Consider the following 17,113-nt stretch of genomic DNA (forward strand, 5'->3'; position numbering starts at 1 on the left):
TTATGTGTGTGTGTGTGTGTGTGTGTGTGTGTGTGTGTGTGTGTGTGTGTGTGTGTGTGCATGAAGGCATCCTGGGGCTGTTTGAGTTTCTGTGTCTAATCTTGTCCATTTGTGTCATTGCATGCACACATGTGTATGTTGGGGGCGGTGTCATTATGGCTGAGAGAAGGCTGTTCGTATAAAGGAAGCACCACCCAAACACACACTGCGCTAAGCAGAACACACACCCACCCACCCACCCACACACACACACACACACACACACACACACACACACACACACACACACACACACACACACTTTCAGTGGTTGGGGGGTCTCTGACGTCATAACCTAGCGTGCAAGTTGACGATGACGCCGTCTTCAGGCAGGTCTTTGACAGGCAGGTCGCTCATGAGTCCTACTCCGTGGTCGGTGCTCTCACAGCTGCTTTGAGGCGACTCAGGAGGAGGCTGGTACAGGATGCTGGCTAACAAGAAGAAGATTATCCCCAAAACCTAAAGAAATAAGAGGGGGACAGATGATAGTACACAGAATGGTACACAGAAAATAATTCACGAACAGTCCTATGTGTAGTTTTGTTTCTACACGTTTTATCTTTACAGTGCAGCAGCTGTGTCTGCTTGCATATAAGCATCAACATTTGTATATGTTGACAATATACAAAATATATATTTTTTGCATTTTAGGAAGTACAATTATTTGCTTTCTTGCCGAGAGTTCGACTAGAAGATCGATACCACTTTAATGTCTGTGCTTGAAGTATGATGCTAGAGCTCGCCGTTTATTAGCTTAGCATAGCATAAAGACTGAAGCAAGGAGAAACGTCAAACAAGCACTCCCCCTCCCCCTACACACAATGAGCTTACAGTCCCTAAAGCGACAAAACATTGTTATTCACTTTTTAAATGAAGCAGAGATATCTTACCTCACAAGCATATATTTTCAAGAACATTTCTTTCTAAAGATTGAATATAAAATGGCCTGTTATTATGTGTATTAGTATTACCTTATAGATGATGCCAGCTACTAGTGTGTACTGGCTCATGGCTGAGTTGTGATACAGGTAGCAGGAGCCCTGCTCGCCACACTTATCCTGCCACAGTAAGCAGGAGATGTCAATCACAGTGCCAAATGCTATGGGTCCTGGAATACCACCTGTGGGGAAACAGCAACACATATTGTACAAGATCATGGCATCTGTGTGGAGAGAATTAATCCATTCCGGTTGTGATTCAGAGGTTAAAAGTGAACTAAGAGAAAGAATACAGTGGACCTACCAAATGTGCGCACCACAATCCACTGGATACCCAGTCCAAAAGATCTCTGGCTGTCTGGCACACACCTACACAACACACAGTTAGTCAGACAAGCAGGCATAATGGATTTCAAACCTCATTACGATATAAATTGATACTTTCTTATCACTGCTTTGATAAGACTCTCTGCCTCCTGCTGTCACAGGTACTGCCATCTATTGGCATACTGAGTTTAGAGATTGTGAAAATCTCACAGCATAGTTTCTACAATAGCAGAGAAAGGGACTTGTGTGTATCCCCTTTACAGCATGCAATGACATTCATTCAGTGGCAAAATCCCAGATTTCAATCGCCATTTTCATAATTTCCTTCCTTCTAAAAGCAAAATCTATACAAAATTATAGCTTTTTCAAGTGGCCAGTAGGATAGATAAGATTAGGATCTTCAATCCTACTAAAACTGTTGAAGGTTATACCTGTAATTAGTATTTATTTTGTGACTTGGAGGCAGGTGAAACCAGCTGTAAACACAGAGCAACATTTCGAGACCTCTTTTAGCTCCGTTTGGTCTCCACCAACACCTGAGGGAAATATTTTTCTCTTTAGCTGCTAAATGCTCCATAAGTGCACCAGTCGGCTACTAACTGTGTCTGTTTGCTGCTGAACAGGAAGTGTACAGTGCGTTTTAGAGCTTTTCAACTGAAAACAGCTGCCCGAAATGAGGTAAATGATGAGATGTTTGAAATTATTTTAAAGCACACTAATAATAATTAGCTATAATACAGCTATAATGCTGGCACATGTAATGCCAGCATTATAGCTCATAGGGGCATATCATTTTTAAAGGTTTTTCTAGAGGTAGTTACCAGCTGTGTACATGTTATAACAAAACAAGTAGATGAACATAAACAAAACAAAATAAAGATGTGATCCTACTGAGTGGTCACAATAATGCAGTGATAAGAGGTATTTCTTCTGTTAGTTTCAAGAACAAACTCAACAGTGCCAGAATCTACAGTACGAGCATTATTTTTTCTTTTTGCAAGGTTTCACTGTGTCCGCCCACCTGAGCGTGGCGGTGAGTGCTGGGATGCTACAGAGGAAGGTGAAGGAGATGACTATGAAGAGGAAGGAGAGGAAGGCTGGCATGTGGTGGCAGGAGCTGCCACACTTTCCTCTCACAGCGAAGCTCTCCTCGCCCCTGGACACATTCCCCACCACGCAGCTACATCCAGAGTACACCTAAAACACACATATAACATATAAACATACTCAATTAGTATTGCTCATGTTCATAAAATTAAAACATTACTCAGTTTTCTATGTATCTTAAAGAATTAAGGAGTTGAATAAATGTGCACATTTATGCAGCAATGTTTCTAAAAATCTGCAGTCCGCTTCTCCCCGTTAGGATTCATTCAGTGTTCATCGTTCAGGAAGTTTATACCGGGAGCCAAATTATCCACAAAGTGTCCTCCTCCCAAACACAAACAGAACCCGGATTGTTTCTCCGAAGCTGTTAGGCTGCCGCTAACATTCGTTCAGTTTCAAGTTTCAAGTTTCATTTGTCATATGTAAGTTAACACAGGGTCAACGGTATAATGAAATGTGTCTGAGAGAGACAGCATGTCAAGCTCAGCTGTAATAAAATAAATAAAATAAAATATATAACATATTTTGAAGAAAAGAGTACTATATACAATTTAGTGCTATATACAATTTAAGTTAAAACAATAATGACAAAAACAATATAGTTTATGTATATGACAATATCGCTTGTGTACATGAAAAGAAGGGGGTTTTGCAGTTAAAAATAACCAAGATCTATAAAACTGGGTAAAAAGACAGCGGCAGACAACCACAACGCTGACACATGTTCAAAGGGGACACATCGCCATTACATGGGCCATTCAGAGATTTCTCTGGGTTTGAAAATTGTTGGAAACATTAGTGGTAACTCAAGTATACACCTCAAAAAAATATATAACATGTCTAGTCGTTTTTACACATTTTAATACGGAAATATTACATTTCATACCTTTAATACCTCAAGTTGAGAGTATACATGGAATCGGAGTTTCGGGCTTCCGGTGGAATCGCAATGCATGCTGGTGTGGCGGGCGTAGAAAAGTGAGCACCAACTCTATAAGGGCCGCCATATTGGATTTCTTCTCTACGTGTTTACATTGTATTTAGCTTATTCTTCAAGCGTGTTTTTACTTTTGGCTAGTTTTTAGTGTGTAATCATCGCTCTTCTAGTTATGGGATTTGGACACCGAAATTGTGTGGTGAAAGGATGTTCAAACAGTGGGAGAAAGCTAAATAAATGGGCAGAATCTCATTGTGAGCTTTACGATTGCAAAAATTGCGACTGCAAGCCCCCGTTCGAACTATTTCCATTTCCATCAGCACTAAAGAACAATGATCCTCAGTTGCTCTCCCTGAGATTTCTTCCATTTTTTCCCCTTTAATTTTGGGGTTTCTTTTAGGAAGTTTTTCCTTGTGCGATGCGAGGGTCTAAGGACAGAGGATGTTGTAACCTGTACAGTCTGTAAAGCACACTGAGACAAATGTATAATTTGTGATATTGGGCTATACAAATAAATTTGATTTGATTTGATTTGATTTGATAGAAGGCTAGCATGGACCAAAGCTGTAAAGAGACAGCATTACAATGAGAAGTCTTGGGAGCCCAAGAAATCTTCGCGGATTTCATGCAAGGAAAACCATCAAATGAATTCCCTGATCCTGAACTCTAGTCTCTCCGTAGTGGATTGAAAGATATTTGTTTCAACCAGCCAGAGTCAAACAGTCTAAATGCTTTGCCTTCTTTGTATTCATTCAAAGTTCGTTTATGAAACTCGACATAGTGACTGTGTCTGCCCCACGACCACTGAACCTAATCAAGTCTATGGTTAACAGAAGAGGAGTTATACATGAAAACCTAATTAAAATAAACACCACCGCTGCAAAAGTACAACTAAATCGAAAAATTAAATGTGGGCTCTTAAACATCAGATCTTTATCAACGAAAGCTGGATTGGTAAATTATTTAATATCAGATAATAAGATTGATTTATTTTGTCTCACTGAAACCTGGCTGAGACATGAAGAATATGTCAGTCTAAATGAATCCACTCCTCCTGGTCATATTAATACTCACATTCCTCGAGGTACTGGCCGAGGAGGTGGAGTTGCGGCCATATTTGACTCAAACCTCTTGATCAATCCTAAGCCTAAACTAAACTATAACTCTTTTGAAAGCCTTGTTCTTACGCTCTCAAACCCAACATGGAAAACAATAAAGCCAGTTTTATTTGTTACTGTGTACCGCCCTCCTGGTCCGTATTCTGAATTTCTATCTGAATTCTCAGAATTTTTATCAAATTTAGTCCTTAAAACAGATAAAGTAATTATTGTAGGTGACTTTAATATTCATGTGGATGTTGATAGTGACAGCCTTAATAATGCATTTATCTCAATATTAGATTCAATTGGGTTCAGTCAAAATGTACATGAACCAACTCACTGTTTAAACCACACTCTGGACCTTGTTCTGGGATATGGTGTTGAAATTGAAAGTTTATTAGTGTGTTCACATAATCCTCTTTTATCAGACCATTTTTTAATAACTTTTGAAGTCCTGTTACTGGACTACAAGCCAGTAGGCAAAATATCCTACGCTCGATGTTTATCTGAAAGTGCTGTGACTAAATTTAAGGAAGTGATTATAATTCAATACCAGGACTCAATATCAATATAACAGAGGACTCCAATGCTAACTTTAGTCCCTCCCAAATTAATCATCTTGTTGATAGCGCTGCAGCCTCACTGCGAATAACACTCGACTCTGTCGCTCCTCTAAAGAAGAAGATCATAAAACAGAAAAAGAAAGCTCCATGGCTTAATTTACAAATCCACAAACTAAAACAAAAGTCGAGAAATCTTGAAAGTAAATGGCGTTCCACTAAATTGGAAGAATCTCGTTTAGTCTGGTTAGATCATCTTAAAACGTATAAGAAGGCTCTCCGTAATGCCAGAGCAGCTTATTACTCTTCCTTAATAGAAGAAAATAAGAACAACCCCAGGTTTCTTTTCAGCACTGTAGCCAGGCTGACAGAGAACCACAGCTCTACAGAGCCTTCTGTTCCTATATCTCTCAGTAGTGACGACTTCATGAGTTTCTTTAACGATAAAATTATAATTATTAGAGACAAAATTAATCTCCTCCTGACCTCAATTGGTAATGACTTAACTTCAACTGTTGGAATTTTAAAAACATCTGTAACTCCTGAAATATATCTAGACTGTTTTACTCCAATCAACCTTAACCAACTAACTTCAACAATCTCATCGTCTAAACCATCAACCTGTCTTTTGGACCCGATTCCAACTAAACTGTTTAAAGAAGTTTTACCCTTAATTAACACTTCGTTATTAAATATGATCAACCTGTCTCTATTATCTGGCTACGTACCAAAATCCTTTAAAGTAGCTGTAATAAAACCACTTCTTAAAAAGCCTGGTCTTGATCCAGAGGTTTTAGCCAACTATAGGCCGATATCTAACCTAATCTTTCTCGCTAAAATCCTTGAGAAAGCAATCGCAAAAAAGTTGTAGTGACTTTTTACATAATAATAGTTTATTTGAGGTTTTTCAATCTGGATTTAGAGTTCATCATAGCACAGAGACGGCACTGGTGAAAGTTACCAATGACCTTCTATTGGCATCAGACAAAGGACTTGTCTCTGTTCTTGTCTTGTTAGACCTCAGTGCTGCTTTCGACACTGTTGATCATGACATTCTACTACAGAGACTGGAACATTGTGTTGGCATAAAAGGAACCGCACTAAGCTGGTTCAAGTCCTATTTATCTGAGCGATCTCAATTTGTACTTGTTAACGATAAATCCTCCATGACAGCCAAAGTCAGTCTTGGAGTTCTGCAGGGTTCTGTACTTGGACCGATTCTATTCACCTTATATATGCTTCCTTTGGGCAATATTATAAGGAACCACTCTATAAACTTTCATTGTTATGCGGATGATACCCAATTATATCTATCAATTAAACCAGATGAAACCAATCAATTGGCTAAACTTCAAGCATGCCTTAAGGACATAAAAACTTGGATGTCTAGCAACTTTTTGATGTTAAACACAGACAAAACTGAAGTTATTATACTTGGCCCTAAACGCCTTCGAAACGCATTTTCTAATGACATAGAAGCTCTGGATGGCATTAACTTGGCCTCCAGCACCACTGTAAGGAATCTTGGCGTCATCTTTGATCAAGATCTGTCGTTTAACTCCCACATAAAACAAATCTCAAGGACTGCCTTCTTTCATCTACGTAACATTGCAAAAATAAGACACATCCTGTCTCAAAATGATGCAGAAAACTAGTCCATGCATTTGTTACTTCAAGGCTGGATTACTGCAACTCATTGTTATCAGGTTGTCCCAAAAAGTCGCTTAAGACTCTTCAGTTGTTCCAAAATGCAGCGGCACGTGTATTGACTAGAACAAGGAAACGGGATCATATTACTCCTGTATTAGCTGCACTGCACTGGCTCCCGGTAAAATACAGAATAGAATTCAAAGTCCTTATCCTGACTTACAAATCAATTAATGGTCAGCCTCCAGCATATCTTAAAGATCTCATAGTACCTTATAAACCAACTAGAGCATTACGCTCCCAGACTGCAGGGTTACTTGTGGTTCCTAGAGTCTCTAAGAGTACAATGGGAGCCAGAGCCTTCAGCTATCAAGCTCCTCTCCAGTGGAACCAGCTTCCAGTTTGTGTTCGGGAGGCAGACACACTCTCCACAGGCTCCAGTATGCTAAAGACTTTCCTTTTTGATAAAGCTTATAGTTAGGGCTGGCTCAGGTTTGCCCTGGATCAGCCCCTAGTTATGCTGCTATAGGCTTAGACTGCCGGGGGACACCTCCCTGCTCTCTTCCTTCTCTTCCTCTCTCCTCCCCTCCCTCTCTCTTCTTCTCCCTCTCTATCTGTATGCATTTATGTAAATGTATGTTACTAACTCACCATCCGGGGTATCATCCCCGGAGTGTCTGTCTCTCATGTGGCAGGTTGCCACTGATAAAGTTTACGTCAGGATCATGAATCGTGACAGCGCCTGCTGACCTGGTCCTGCTGGACACCGGGAAGCCTTATTGACATTTTCCTGGATTCATCCATACTTTCTATTTCTTTTTTTTCCAACACAACATAATTTCTGTCAAATGTTGTATTTGTACTATGTTGTTTATCCTGTACACACGACATCTATTGCACAGTCTGTCCGTCCTGAGAGAGGGATCCCTCCTCAGTTGCTCTCCCTGAGGTTTCTTCCATTTTTTCCCCTTTAATTTTGGGGTTTCTTTTAGGAAGTTTTTCCTTGTGCGATGCGAGGGTCTAAGGACAGAGGATGTCGTAACCTGTACAGTCTGTAAAGCACACTGAGACAAATGTATAATTTGTGATATTGGGCTATACAAATAAATTTGATTTGATTTGACATCGTTCCCTGGGTGGTCAGACATTAAAAATAATGTTATATCGCTGAGGCATATCGGCGGCCAAGAAATCATGCTGTTGTTTTCACTGACCCAGCCATCCTGCAATGTCAAGGGATCTTGCACTGAAACGCCACTCGGCATAACCAAAAGCTTAGTCTTTTCTTTTTCTGTGATTGAAATTCTTTCGTTAGCTGCTCCTCAATGCCCATCTCTGATGCAGCAAACACCCTGGCAATAAGCTCGAGTTTTGTTCCTGAAACCTTTAAATTCCGCTTGCAGCAAAATTCTTTCAAAGCTTCGACTTTCCACATCTGAACCTCATCATAAGAAAGGAGTTCAGAACTCATTGTAGAGTAGTCAAAGTAATCAAACCCCAAAAGTAAAAACATGCTTGAAGAATAAGCTAAATACAATGTAAACACGTAGAGAAGAAATCCAATATAGGCGGCCCTTGTAGAGTTGGTGCTCACTTTTCTACGCCCCAGGCGTGACACAGGGTTAATTTGCTCACAGTTCACTGCAGGTACAGGCAATGGTGGAGGAACTACCAATACATTAATGTCAAAATACTCCACTACAAGTAAAAAGTCCCACATTTAAAATCTCACTTAAGTAAAAGTACAGAAGTATTATAAGCAAAATGTACTTAAAGTATCAAAAGTAAAAGTACTCATTCTGCAGAAAAAAGGCCTGCATTTGTGATATATTATTGTATATGGTATGAAATTAGATTGTTCATATTTTACTGTTGTATAACAAAAACGTTTTTACCTAAAGTGATAGACAAAGTATTTATGTTAAAGACTTTCTTACTGTGTTGTAATAAATTGGATAATCTACCTCTTTGTGCCTCAAACAGTTACTCTACTGGTTTAATCTTTAATAATGCATTTTGTTGAACGTGTATCATATTTTTAAAATCTAAATCCTAATTTGAAAAGTAATTTAAATTGTCAGATAAATACTACCAGTAAAAATATATTATTTTCATAAATCATAAAGAATAAAATGAAAATACTCCAGTAACTACATGAGCAGTTATTAGTATTAGTAGTTACTTTCCACGACTGTGTACATAAATTACCAGGAATTTATGGTTCATGCAAACAGCACATCCTGAATATGATCAAAACTGGAATAAGACTCATAACTGGGATACGGCTATGTGAAAGTGACTTAGTGGTGGGCGGATCGATCTAAAATATCGATGTATCGATACCAACGTCAGGTATCGGTATCGATACTTAAGTTTCAGTTTCTCTTCTCTACGTTCAGTACACAACTTCCGTTACATCAGCGTGGTTGTGCATGTGCAAACTAAGTAAGTATTAACAGCGCTCCTCTCACTCACTCCGTGCTTATCATTATCACTCTGCCCCTCCCCCTCCTCCCCCTCCCCTACTGTGAGTGTTGCCGCCTTGTCGGCGTGCAGTCAGTCACGTGACATCACTCAGCAGCAGCGCCCTCACACTGCTAGCTGTATGATGGCAGAGAGGAAGAGGAGCGCCGTTTGGTCTTAGTTTACAGCTGCAGACCAAAATACTGCAAGCTGCGATGTTTGCAGGAAAAAATGAAGGTACTGTGGCAACACCACAAACTTATACAAATATTTAAAAATACACTCAAAAGAGAACTCCGAGCTGCAAAATAAACGCCAAAGGGAGAAGGGGAATCCGGCCCCAACCACAACCAGACCCCCGGCACCGAGACAGAAGTCACTGGCAGAGGCCTTTCAGCATGACCAATACCCAGGTAGCTGATTTATAGAAGTGAAAGTAAGATTTTGTCATCCCCAACATTAGTTAATGTTATTTTTCAAAGTATAATTGGTCATTATAGTTGTAATTTTTGCAGACTATTATATATAGATTATTCAGACTTCAGATTATTCATATAATATACTATTCAGCCAATCTAAATGAATTATTTCACTGAAAAAGACATACCTAGATGTATACCTCAAACCTGAAATATGAATTTGGCTGAATATAATAACCATTTTTTGTTAACTGTCAAAGGAACATTAATATTCCTATATTTAGGCTACATGCAGGTTATAGAGTTAATTATTTTGTTATTTCACCTAGGTGATTCCCCAAGAGCCATAGATATCACAAGGAGCCTTGCTGACATGATTGTAAAGGACCTACAACCTCTCTCTGTGGTTGAAGATGAGGGTTTTAGGAATTTTGTAAACTGATAATTGATCATCGCTACATCCAAGTAGGAAAAAATGAATGGCAGGGAAAATACCACCACTGTATGAAGAGTGTCACTCAAAAGTGAAAAAATCCCTGGATGTTGCAAACAGTGCTGTTCTCACAACTGATATGTGGACATCAAGAGCCACAGAGGCTTATTTAACTGTCTCATGCCATATCATTGATGAGAACTGGCAAATGCAAGCATATGTCCTCAAAACCAATATTCTTTCAGGAAAACACAGTGCTGACAACATTTGCTCTGAATTAAAAAGAATCACTGATGAATGGGGCATAACTGCCAAGGTTCAGGCTGTAATAACAGATAATGGTGCAAATATGGTTGCTGCTGTGCGCAAAGCAGGTTGGGCACATTATCCATGTTTTGCACACACCATAAATTTAGTGGTAAAAGACTCCATTAAGGCTCTCCCTGATCTTCTTGACATCCAGCAGAGGTGCAGTGCTATTATAGCTTTCTTTCACCACAGCACAAACGCAACAGAGTAGCTCAAAGAAATTCAGAAATAACTGAAGCTTCCAGAACACAAACTAATACAATCAGTTCAAACAAGGTGGAATTTTGTGTTCTACATGTTCGAGAGACTACTTGAGCAAAAGGAAGCTGTCTTCTTGGAAAGAGCTCACTGTGCTTGAGTGAGGAAGATTGGTCCATGGTTAGTCTCTCCATTGATGCCCTGAGACCATTTGAAGAAGTAACAAGAGAGATATCAACTGAAAAACATGTTTCAGTTTCAAAAGTGATTCCCCTGGTTACACTACTTCTGAGATCAGCTGCATCTCATGAGTGCCAAGGTAGCAAGCTAGCTTCTGAGCTGTCAGCACAATGCCAGCACCGTTTCAGATGCATTGAAACCTTTTATGGTCTTGCTGTCAGCACCTACCTGGACACAAGATTTTAAAACTTTGGGTTCCGTGACATGGCAAATGTTGAAGCTGTGAAAAAACGACTCATCACTGAAATACAATTAGTGAACCAAACCTCAGCCCCTTCAGGGTCTCAGCAATGGCTCCTGCAACTACCTCAAGCTCCCCTATAGGGGATTATCCATCCCTACCTGCAGCAAAAGGTGGGATATGGACAGAGTTTGACTCTCAAGTCCTTGCATCCCATCACCATCGCACAACTGCCACTGATGCCATTATTGAAATGCGCCGGTACTCAGAAAAGAAGCCAATTCCACGGAATGGAGACCCACTTCTCTGGTGGCCAAGCTTGCCAAGATACACCTTGGAGTAATTGCAACATCTGTACCTGCAGAAAGGATTTTCTCTAAAGCAGGACAGTTAGTAAGTCAGAGAAGAAGTGCATTAAAAGGGAAAAATGTAAACATGTTATTGTTCCTGCACAAAAACCTATAAATCTGTAGTTCTCAACACAGGCACAGGGCCCAATAGGGGACCTCAGGGGATAATTCATTGGACACAGGAGGGCTTTGGGGGCAAAAAGCCAAAGGTCGTAAATGAGAGCCAATAGTAGTTTTTGCTTTTGTTTAGTTATTTGCACTATTGCCTTTATTTTTCACAAACAATTGTGTGTAGAGAAAGGGATTTTTTTGTTATATTGTTATATTTTTGATATTGTTATATTGTTGATATTGTTATAAACAAAACCGGAACAAAACTCTAAACTGAAAAAGTACAATTTAAATGTAAAATATTTCTCAGTTCTCAGTTCATGTTGGCAAATTGATCTTGTTGATACAATTGCAAATATTGAGTTAGTTAATACAATTATTTTTTTATTTGCTTACAATCTTTGTCTTTTGTTTTATTATGATCATGACAATTCAAATGTTTTATTTTCATTCAAATTTGCATATTGATGATGCATTCACTTCATATATTTTGACATATTGCTTTCCTCTACACGAAAGTAGATAAGCTGCTTTTCTAAGTAAAAAGTATCGGTATCGGTATTGGCAATACTGGCGATGTATTTACTTGGTATCGGATCGATACCAAATTTTGCAGTATCGCCCACCCCTCAACTTGACTCACCTGTAGATTCAGTTAATTTAAAATTAAATAAGATGAAAGTTGTAATGTGGAATTGCTTGTGGATCCCAGCTCTCTCCAGGGTCAGTATCAGCTCAGCTTTTCCAATGTGCCGGGAACACTTTAGGGGACAACCTACTTAAAATGGATCAGGACATCACTTCTAAAGCTCCAACAGTAGTCCTGGATGCCATGAGAACGCTCGTCGTCATCCTTGTTGCCACCGCCGTCCTTCGAGCCGAGATGACTCAGATGCAACAGGGGCGCGATGAACCTGTCAGATCGTTCGCAGCACGCGTGCGTGGTAAAGCAAAGATGTGCTCATACACCACCAAGTGCCATAGCTGCGGGACAGACGTCGACTTCACGAAGCATATAATCCGTGACGTACTCATTTCCGGGATCTCCGTCTTGGACATCCGCTGTGAGATCCTAGGTGCCGACTTGATCCTTACACGAGCAGTAAACGACGTGGTATCGCTCGTCAAGTCTAAGGAAATGGCACGCAATGCCCTGCCTACTGCAGCATGAACGTCAGGTATCTCATCTTTCAAACGCGAAAGAGCCACCCCAACGAAACCGCCTCCTACGTCGCAGCGAAGCGAGACTGCTCCCTGCCCTGAATGCTAAAAACTTTACTCACTGTACTCAGAAGGCGCTAAAGGATGGAACACCCGGCCTCACCGACTCTGTATCGACTGTTACAGAACACAGCGCCGCAGAAAACGCAACTACAAAGCGCCTACTGCTTCTGAAGTGGGCTCTATAGTATCCCAAGTTACGTCACTGACTGGGGCTGCCGACGACTAGATGAAGCATCCCCTGGCACGGCGGAAAGCTCACCGTGGGGCGACACAGCGTGGCGTCACATCACAGGGACCGTGGCCCTCTACAACCAGGCTCCCTCACCACATATTCACCAAAGGCGAATGGCAGAAAGTAAAGGCCCTCAGCCATCCGGAGGTCAAGCTCACATTGTCTGTAGACTCCTCAGACTACCGTTCCTTCAGCCGCTAGTGTCCTAAAATCTTGCCATCAACTATCACAGCTCTGGCCGACTCTGACGCGCAATCTTGCCTTTGGTCAATGGAGGGGTTCCTAGCGATGGGTTTCTCCATGAAGGACCTCATACCCGTCTCTCTAGACCTCTCGGTAGCCAACAAGTCTCCCATCAACATTGCCGGAGCAGTACTTGCGCGGCTGCATGGCAAATCTGCACGTGGGAAGCCGCTCTCTTGCGCCACCATGGTATACGTCAGTAACTCTTGTCAGGGATTCTACCTATCATGTCGCCTAGCTTTCCGTCCGTAAGCGACGAGTTGGCTGCTTGTGAATTACATGAAGCTCGGCCCCAGATTGCCAGACCTAGCACTCACAAGAACATCCGAGCACTTAACGCAGGATGTGCCTCTGCACGTACCGACCAAGACTCACCATGCTCCTGCCCTCCTCGGTCAGTAGTCCCTGATGACCCGCCAACACTGCCATTTGAGTGCATCCCGGAGAACAATTAGAAGATGAAAGATTGGCTGCTTGATCATTTCGCCTCCTCAATATTCAACACATGTCCCCACCGGCCCCTCCCCTGTATGGCGGGACCCCCGGTTGAGATTCATCTTAATGACGATGCGACGCCCAAGTATGTTCACACGCCAGCCTCCTGCTTCTGCCATTGCACTGGCAGAAGCAGGTACACAAAGACCTATGATCTAAGGGACGAAGTTCTCGGAGTCATCGAGAAAGTGCCATACGGTGAGCCCATGACTTGGTGCCACCGCATGGTTGTCACACGAAAGCACGACGGCACTCCTCAACGAACAGTCGATCTCTCCCCATTAAACAAACACTGCAAAAGAGAGACCTTCGCCTCAGAGTCATCTTTCCACCTTGCTCGTCGGATCCCCAAAGACTCATGGAAGACAGTTACCGATGCCTGGAATGGATAACACAGTGTCCCTCTTCGCAAGTCTGATCGCCACCTGACCACCTTTATCACTCCTTTCGGCAGATGGCGCTACACCAGAGCCCCGCAAGGCTTCCTTTCTTCAGGCGATGGCTACAACCGCCGTTTCAACGCTATCTTAACAAACTTCGATCGAAAGGAGAGGTGTGTGGACGACACTATTCACTATGACAAGGACCTGCACGAACACTGGTGGCGAACCATTCACTTGTGCTGAATCGTGCTGAATCCCGGCAAGTTCCAATTCGGACAAAGAACCGTGGATTTCGCCGGCTTCCGGGTCTCTGAGTCGTCAATCGCACCGCTGCCCAAGTATCTGAACGCCATCCGCGACTTCCCCACCCCAACTTCTACCACTGACATACGCAGCTGGTTCTGGCTGGTCAATCAGGTCTCCAACTATGCCCAGCTACGCGACACCGTGGCTCCCTTTAAGCCCTTTTTGAGCCCAAGGCAAAAATTCCAATGGACACCTGATCTAGATGAGGCCTTTCTCTCATCCAAAGTCTTGATCGTAGAGGCTATCCGTCTTGGTGTGGAAATCTTTGAAGTCTCCAAGTGGACCTGTCTCCGCCCAGATTGGTCCCAACAAGGCATCGGCTACTTCCTGTCCCAAAAGCACTGCTCTTGTAACGCTTCTGGCGCCAGTCCCAGAGGCAATCTCCACTACCATTCCACGTGTGTGTCGCCCTAAGCGCAACTATGAACCCGAAACGGGAAAGTGGGTCTGATGACTTTTGGCTTTTACTTAAAAAGCAAGGGGGGATGTGGAAATGTTACGTTACGGACAGTTATGTTATTAGAGACATTCTTATTGACAATTATCTGTATCTAATTTCAGGAATATCTCTCACATTTTTGTGAAGTTAATATTTTAATTAATAAAGATTCTTCAAAAACGAGATTGTTCTTCATTAACAGAGTCCAGCCCCTCCCTGCTCAGAGCACATAACGAGCCACACCTGTTGGCACTTTCCTTGATTGAGCTGCTGACCTACCACAACGTCCCAGGCAGAACAAGTCCTATATTTATATTAAACTGACTGACAACAGCTAAATTATATAATATAATATTGTTTGTACTATCCTATAGTATATCATATAATTTTTTCTTAATGCAGAGCTATTCAGCTGTCCAACACATCTAAACTGCTTTACTCATTTTGCTGCATTAAAATGAGCAAAGCAGTACATTCAGTAGTGTAGGCTAAGTGTATATTGTAAACTGTATAATGTAAAGACCATCCATTCATCCATCCATCCATCGTCTACCGCTTATCCGGGATCGGGTCGCGGGGGCAGCAGCTCCAGTAACGAACCCCAATCTTCCCTTCTCTGGGCCACATCCTCCAGCTCCGACTGGGGGATCCTGAGGCGTTCCCAGGCCAGTGAGGAGATATAATCTCTCCACCGAGTCCTGGGTCTTCCCCGGGGTCTCCTCCCAGCTGGACGTGCCTGGAACACCTCCCTAGGGAGGCGCCCAGGTGGCATCCTTACTAGATGCCCGAACCACCTCAACTGGCTCCTTTCAACGTAAAGGAGCAGCGGCTCTACTCACAGTCTCTCACGGATGGCTGAGCTTCTCACCCTATCTCTAAGGGAAACACCAGTCACCCGTCTGAGAAAACCCATTTCGGCCGCTTGTACCCGTGATCTCGTTCTTTCGGTCATGACCCAGCCTTCATGACCATAGGTGAGGGTAGGAACGAAGATCGACTGGTATATTGAGAGCTTTGCCTTCTGGCTCAGCTCTCTTTTCGTCACAACGATGCGGTAAAGTGACTGTAATACCGCCCCCGCTGCTCCGATTCTCCGGCCAATCTCTCGCTCCATCGTCCCCTCACTCGCGAACAAGACCCCGTGGTACTTGAACTCCTTCACTTGGGGTAATGGCTCATTCCCTACCTGGAGTAGGCAATCCACCGGTTTCCTGCTGAGAGCCATGGCTTCAGATTTTGAGGTGCTGATTCTCATCCCAACCGCTTCACACTCGGCTGCGAACCGATCCAGTGACACCCGGGGGACCCGGTCATACGCCTTCTCCAGATCCACAAAACACATGTAGACCGGATGGGCGTACTCCCAGGCAACCCTCCAGGATCCTTGCGAGAGTAAAGAGTTGGTCCGTTGTTCCACGACCAGGACGGAATCCGCATTGTTCCTCTTCGACTACCGGCCGAACCCTCATTTCCAGTACCTTGGAGTAGACTTTACCAGGGAGGCTGAGAAGTGTGATACCCCTGTAGTTGGCACACACTCTCTGGTCCCCCTTTTTAAATAGGGGAACCACCACCCCGGTCTGCCAACCCCTAGGCACTGTCCCAGACTTCCACGCAATGTTGACGAGGCGTGTCAACCAAGACAGCCCCTCAACACCCAAAGCCTTCAGCATTTCTGGACGGATCTCATCAACCCCTGCGGCTTTGCCACTGTGGAGTTGTTTGACTACCTCAGTGACTTCCATCAGGGAAATTGACGATGATCCCCCATCAGCTTCCAGCTCTGCCTCTACCATAGAGGGTGTGTTAGTCGGATTCAGGAGTTCCTCAAAGTGCTCCTTCCACCGGCCGATAACCTTCAGTCAAAGTCAGCAGGGTCCCACCCTTGCTGTACACAGCTTGGATGGTTCCTCGCTTCCCCCTCCTGAGGTGCCGGATGGTTTTCCAGAAGCACCTTGGTGCCGACCGAAAGTCCTTCTCCATAGCTTCTCCGAACTTCTCCCACACCCGCTGCTTTGCCTCTGACATGGCAGAAGCTGCTGCCCTTCTAGTCCTTCGATACCCTGCAACTGTTCCCGGAGTCCTCCCGGGACATAACATAACATAACCCGGGAGGACTCCTTCTTCAGTCGGACGGCTTCCCTGACCACCGGGGTCCACCACGGTGTTCGAGGGTTACCGCCCCTTGAGGCACCTAAGACCTTGAGACCACAGCTCATCACCGCAGCTTCAGCAATAGAGGTTTTGAACATCGCCCACTCGGGTTCAATGCCCCCAACCTCCACAGGGATGTCTGAAAAGCTCCATCGGAGGTGTGAGTTAAAGATCCCCAGGACAGGGGCTTCCTCCAGACGTTCCCAGTTCACCCGCACTACCCGTTTGGGTTTACCAGGTCTGTCCAGAATCTTCCCCCACCCCTTGATCCAACTCAC

At 43.1% G+C, this 17,113-nt stretch overlaps 1 protein-coding gene across 2 annotated transcripts in view; it reads right to left on the reverse strand.

The window, feature by feature from the left end:
- Positions 1-242: 242 nt before the first annotated feature.
- Positions 243-17,113, reverse strand: part of slco4a1 (solute carrier organic anion transporter family, member 4A1) — a 39,234-nt gene continuing 22,363 nt past the window's right edge. For both annotated transcript variants that reach the window (XM_029435500.1, XM_029435499.1), the window contains exons 9-12: positions 2,326-2,501; positions 1,282-1,346; positions 1,011-1,159; positions 243-498 (exon numbers count right to left, since the gene is read on the reverse strand). In XM_029435500.1, the coding sequence (XP_029291360.1) occupies positions 328-498; positions 1,011-1,159; positions 1,282-1,346; positions 2,326-2,501 (561 nt within the window). In that variant the 3' untranslated portion in view covers positions 243-327. The remainder of the gene's footprint in view (positions 499-1,010; positions 1,160-1,281; positions 1,347-2,325; positions 2,502-17,113) is intronic.

The sequence above is a fragment of the Cottoperca gobio genome, chromosome 7 (genome assembly GCF_900634415.1).
Source record: "Cottoperca gobio chromosome 7, fCotGob3.1, whole genome shotgun sequence".
Lineage (NCBI taxonomy): Eukaryota > Metazoa > Chordata > Actinopteri > Perciformes > Bovichtidae > Cottoperca > Cottoperca gobio.